General features: G+C 42.1%; 1 protein-coding gene across 1 annotated transcript in view; it reads left to right on the forward strand.

Moving 5' to 3' along the window:
* hmcn1 (hemicentin 1) overlaps window positions 1-6,202 on the forward strand; it is an 85,206-nt gene that overhangs the window by 63,850 nt on the left and 15,154 nt on the right. Inside the window, 16 exon segments of the mRNA XM_029430034.1 lie at window positions 46-248; window positions 1,438-1,519; window positions 1,634-1,765; window positions 2,045-2,194; window positions 2,443-2,602; window positions 2,688-2,812; window positions 2,918-3,101; window positions 3,533-3,630; window positions 3,750-4,028; window positions 4,126-4,322; window positions 4,630-4,711; window positions 4,941-5,077; window positions 5,162-5,303; window positions 5,465-5,609; window positions 5,840-5,967; window positions 6,067-6,202. The exon segment at window positions 6,067-6,202 is cut by the window's right edge and continues 21 nt beyond it. Coding sequence (XP_029285894.1) covers window positions 46-248; window positions 1,438-1,519; window positions 1,634-1,765; window positions 2,045-2,194; window positions 2,443-2,602; window positions 2,688-2,812; window positions 2,918-3,101; window positions 3,533-3,630; window positions 3,750-4,028; window positions 4,126-4,322; window positions 4,630-4,711; window positions 4,941-5,077; window positions 5,162-5,303; window positions 5,465-5,609; window positions 5,840-5,967; window positions 6,067-6,202 — 2,380 coding nt within the window.

The following is a 6,202-nucleotide window of genomic DNA, read 5'->3' on the forward strand; positions in this document are numbered from 1 at the left end:
TACATCATAAACCTACGGTAAATGTTTTACTTCTTTGCCTTTCAGTTCCTCCAAGTATCCAGGACAGCAGTGGGGATTCTCCTGTGGTGGTGAATGTGCTCGTTGGGAAATCAGTAAATCTGGAGTGTGAGTCCAACGCCGTACCTCCCCCCACCATCACCTGGTACAAGAACGGCAGGATGGTGACAGAATCAGCAAACCTGCGCATCCTGGCAGAGGGACAGATGCTTCAGATCAAGGGCTCAGAGGCAAGAGATGAATGGATGCCATGTTGTTTGTTTTTTTCTTCAACAACATCTTTCAGCGATCGCATGTCAAGTCAAACAGTGTAGCCATTACTGTGAGGTCTTTTCTTTGTTTTTGTTTTGAAAGACATTTTTATAGCAGCAACTCTTGTCTTTGTCGCCTCAGCCATAGTAGCTACCACATAAATAAGTAATGTATCATGTCTCCCTGCAGGAAAACAATAAATAAAAGTAACTAGTAACTGCAGGCAAATGAAAATGAGTGAATCAATGAGTAGGCATTATAAACTAGTCAACATGTCTTATTTCAATACCAATATCCAATATCTTGTTTGCCACAAGATAGCCTAACATCTTTCATTGTACTATAAACAATCTCTTGTACAACAAAATTAACAAAACCAAGCAAACGTCTCCTCTGGCAACATATGCCATAACAGTTTCATTTATCAACATGTAGTGTAACTTAACAGACCCATCAGCCTCACAATACCTCTCACTTCTCCCTCAGCCAGTCGCTGAGACAAACTAGCTTGTTTACATTCTCAGATGTCAAGGCTGCTCAATTTTTTTTGCACTATGTTACGCTATCCGTAAAACTAAATTGGCCTGCAGTCCATTGCAATCCATCTCGCGATTGAGTTGGTTAATCTGTCAGAGGTAGATTTACTAATTCTGCTTCTGAATGCCTGATCGAGAGCTTTGACGAGGCTGGTCGCTCACCTTGGTGCTAGCTGCTAAGTGCTTTGCTCTGAGATGATGTCAGGCTAGAAGTACTGCGATGATACGAAAATTATTTTCTGCAGGAATCACACAGAATGGTGCTCCTATCTACAGTTACATCCGGGAGTTTATTAAATGTAAACTTTCCATTCACTGGGCCAAGTAGCGTTTTCTCATCCGCTTCATCATGTTGAGGAGGCTGCTGTGGCCGCGCCGCGTCGGTGACGTAAAGAGTCAAGGTGCATCTAAGAGCGTGATTAATCTGCGTAAAAAATTTTGTCGCGTTATTTATTCTGTGATTAATTAATCGAAATGAATGCGTTAATTCGACAGCCCTAATAATTTAACATGAATGCTTGGCTTCCACAGGAATGCTCACCGAGCTTCTGGCACATTTGACTTTTTATTGATAGCTGACTACTGTTTTTATTTTTTTACATCTTCCTTATATGTCTCTTCCGTTCCTCAGGTGTCTGATACTGGACAGTATGTTTGCAAGGCCACCAACGTTGCTGGACAAGTGGACAAGAACTTCCACTTGAATATCTATGGTAGCTTCATTTTTTTTTATCTGAAAATGAATAAAACACATTATATGTTTAAACAATACTTAAGACTTAGAATATAATATTAAAGGAAAATCTTGTGTCTATTTCTCTCTTCAGTACCTCCCAGTATCGATGGCCCAGCAGAGGAGCGTGTGGTGGAAACCATCAGTAACCCATTCACCTTTGCTTGTGATGCTACTGGAATCCCTCCTCCAAGCCTCACCTGGTTGAAGAATGGACGTCCCATAGGTACGCCTGTGTTTAGGTCTAGCTCTTTTGTGAATCACACAAACAACAAAAAAGTGTTTTGTATGTTGATGTTCTCCTAGGAAAGGAAATTCATTATTCATCTGTATCTTACATTTAAGTTAAAATACCTGTTTTTCTTAACAAGTTTACCCAAGAATATAAACATAAGTAACGGTGGATGAGGGCAAAGGGAAAGGGGTAACCTTACATAACTAGGTACAGTAGCTTTGTCATTGTCATTTCATATATACCAAACATATGAACTTCATGTTTCTTTAGAGAACTCAGAGTCTCTGGAGATGCACATCTTTGCGGGAGGAAGCAAACTACAGATTGCACGGTCACAACTTTCTGACAGAGGCACTTACACGTGTGTGGCCTCCAACGTGGAGGGCAAGGCACGCAAGAGCTACCACCTTACCATACAAGGTACATGCACATGCATAGCCTCAGTCACTGTAAATGAGTTATAACCCTTTTCTATTGACCAGTTTCAAATTAAAGAAATGCAATAGCTTTTGTTTCCAGATAAGCCCCATAGTCATATTCTTGTCAGGCTTTAAGTGTCAACCGTATTCTGTCAAGCTTCTTATGTTATGTTGTCATACAAATATATGTAATTACCTTTTTTTATGTTTTCTCATAGTATTGTGCTAAGACCAGTTATTCTCTCTTAGTCCCTCCCAGTATCTCTGGATCCGAGCTGCCCCGTGAAATGGGAGTCCTGCTAAATGAAAGCATCCAGATGGTGTGTCAAACTCAAGGAACCCCGGCGCCAACCATCCAGTGGTTGAAGGACGGGGAAGTCATAAACAATACAAGGAACAAGGGGCTAAGGTAAAGCTGATACCCTAACCCTAACCCTAACCCTAATATGATAAGTGATGTTATAATGATGATATGATGCTGCCTTTGTGTTCAGGATCAGTCCAGATGGCAGCACACTCACTGTGACTGGAGCTCACACCACTGATAGTGGCAAGTACACCTGTGTGGCCACCAACACTGCAGGAGAAGAAGACAGGATATTCAATCTGAATGTGTATGGTGGGTTTCATTAATTGTACTACTTGTATCGTCATGTACAAACAGTGATAGCAGAAGGAGTTTGTTTTCATGTCACTGACTTTGCTTTCCATTTGACTTTTTCAGTGCCTCCTGTGATAGACGGCAACAGCGAGACAGTTGAGCAGCTGACCATAGTTCTGGACAGTTCTGTCAACATTGAGTGTGTTGCTGCAGGCTCTCCTCCGCCCCAGCTCAACTGGCTGAGAAATGGCCTGCCTCTGCCAGTGTCCTCCCACATACGGCTGCTTTCTGCTGGACAGGTGCTCCGGTAGGTCAGTGGACAGGGCTCAAGAGTTTGTAACACATGGTGCTGCATTAAGAACAACTTGTGTTTCCTGTGTGTGGGAAAATGACGGTCAGCAGTTATAGAAATAATGGTGTAATTCTTTATCTGTAAAATTTGCAAAGAGATCTTTGTTATTTGTTAATTTACTTTTCCAAGTATTTCTCTATTTAAAGAAATGCTGTATCCTGCAGGTTTTCCTACTATTAAATTAGTTTGGAAATTCACCCTGCCTAAAACAATTGCACTGTAATGGGCTGCTTTAAAAAAGGTTTCATTGTCCGTGACATGCTGTTCCAAAGATTTCACTACTCTACTAACAATAAAAAGTGTTAAAATCAACAGTTTGTTGGGTATTTTACACCTAGTTAAAATGTAACAGGATACTTACATATTTGACCTTTTGCATCTGTTAGGATTACCCGAACTCAGGTGTCCGACAGTGGCACCTATACCTGCGTCGCATCAAACAGAGCAGGAGTGGACAACAGACATTATAACCTACAGGTCCATGGTGAGTCTGAAAACGTAACTCGCTTTTAAAATCTGAGGAGAAAATCACCTAACACCATTCAAAGCAAACTGTTTAGCAATAAATAATAATTAACCGGTTATTTTTTTTACTCTCCTCAGTCCCTCCTGGTCTGGATAGAGCAGGCAGCATAGAGGATGTGACTGTAGTCAGAGGAAACTTGGCTTCTCTGCTGTGTATTGCTGATGGGAGCCCGACCCCCACTATGTCCTGGCTCAAAGAAGGGTTAACTCTAATTACTGACCCCCACCTGACATTCCTCAACTTGAATACCACTGTGCAAATCATCCAGGCCCAGGTCAATGATACAGGACGTTACACCTGCGTGGCTAACAATACCGCTGGTCAAGCTAGCCGCCACTTCAACCTGAAAGTGCTGGGTGAGTAAAGCAGATTGTAGCCCTTATTCTCCAGCTTCTGATTTTGAATCATTGATGTGAAAGGAATATATTGTTTGGTTTATGTTTTCTTATTCAGACCCTCCACTCATCAAGGGCTCTGGTGTACCAGCAGAAGTATCTGTTGTGGTTAATAATGTCCTGGAGCTGCAGTGTGAGGCCTCCGGTATCCCTACACCCTCTTTGACCTGGCTGAAGGATGGACGCCCGCTCCCACAGACAGACAGCCTGTGCCTCCTCCGGGGAGGAGAGGTTCTCCGTGTGGCCTCAGCACAGGTCAGTGACCAGGGATGGTTCCAGTGAAATCCCATTTCTCATATATAAAATGTAATCCTTCTCTTTTCTATAAAAAAAAAGAGCAGATGGCCAATGTATGGAGGCTGAATGCTTACTAAAGCGGCCTGGGTTCGAGTCCAACTCGCTGCCCTTTGATGCATGTTGTCACCCTCTCTCTCTCTCTGTGGTTGTTATATCAATTAAAGACAAAAAGCCCAAAATATAATCATTAAAATACTGTATATGAAAACACAAGTGCAGCAATTTTGGATCTTTTCAATATTTGTTTTGTCATACTTGTACTCAGCTGGAGGACACAGGCAGATACAGCTGCTTAGCCAACAGTCCAGCAGGAGATGATGACAAGGAGTTCCTGGTTCGAGTGCATGGTGGGTAACACAAATGTGTAATACACAGTGTGCACTGTACATACAATTGTGGAAACAATTTACAGCTTTGAGGTAATTACTTTATATTACATGTACAAAAGAAGAATGATTCAGTCAATCTGTACGTAGGTAACAATTGTTTGCTAATATATTTTATGTCATACTTGTCTAGACAATTAATAAATAATAAGGTGAGTAATAAGGTCTCTTTCTGGTTTTCCTGTAACAGTTCCTCCTAACATTGCGGGGGAGAGCACACCTCAGGACGTGTCAGTGCTGCAGAACAGACAGGTGACTCTGGAGTGCAAGTCTGATGCTGTTCCACCTCCAACTCTCACCTGGCTCAAAGATGGCCAACCATTGCAGGTCAGAAATCAAACAAACAACTATCCACACAATTCTATAATTTCTCCTAAAAGGTATTCACAACTTGCTTTTTACCTTTTGTAGGCCTCTGCCCGTCTGCGTATGCTGTCCGGTGGCCGCTACTTACAGATCAACATGGCTGATCTCAGCGACAGAGCTCAGTACACATGTGTGGCCACCAACATTGCTGGCAAGACCACGCGTCAGTTTAACCTGGCTGTCAATGGTACATTTACATCTTTTATCTTTAACTTGTATACATATTGAGATACTGTATATCCTTTCTTATAGAGCTGAAGAAGAGGAGAATTTGTCTTTTTTAGAGCTGAAATCTTTACGCAGCTGCAAATGAGTAAAAACCTATATATCTGTCACCTGTGCCCTCAGTGGCCCCAACTATCAAGGAAGGCTCCCAGACAGTGTCAGTGCACATCAACAAGCCAACAGTGCTTGAGTGTATCGTAAGTGGAGTGCCACCGCCTCGCGTAACCTGGAGGAAACATGGTGCCATATTGTCAGGAAACAACCCCAGGTAAATCCACAGGTCATATAACAATGATACCTTTTTGATCTATCTCAAATGAGAAGTATTTAAATCATTGTATTAAAAATGCATGTAGAGTTATTTTTGATGAACAACATGTAATAATGGTTTCCCGGTTTTTTAATCTCGAAAATAGATTTTAATATTTTTAAAACCACTTTTAATTATTGGTATTTCCTCTGTGCTGTACCTTACCCACTTTGTATAAATGTGTGCAGGTACACATTTGCAGAGGATGGGTCATTAAACATCCACTCAGCTCGTGTGACCGACACTGGCCGCTACCTGTGTATGGCAACAAATCAGGCTGGAACTCAGCGCAAGAGAGTTGATCTTCAAGTATTTGGTGAGTGCTAAATACATGCATACGAAACACATGAATACTTTCAAGCAATCACCCACAAGGCACCCAGTAATTTTATGATCCTCTGTTCTCAACGTTCAGTCCCTCCTTCCATCGCTGACAGCCGCAACAATGTGACAGTTACAGTCAACGTTCAGACCACCCTGTCTTGCGAAGCCACTGGCATTCCCAAACCCACCGTCAGCTGGATAAAAAACGGCCGAACCATCAATACTGA

Source organism: Cottoperca gobio, chromosome 4 (genome assembly GCF_900634415.1).
Source record: "Cottoperca gobio chromosome 4, fCotGob3.1, whole genome shotgun sequence".
In the NCBI taxonomy this organism is placed as follows: Eukaryota; Metazoa; Chordata; class Actinopteri; order Perciformes; family Bovichtidae; genus Cottoperca; species Cottoperca gobio.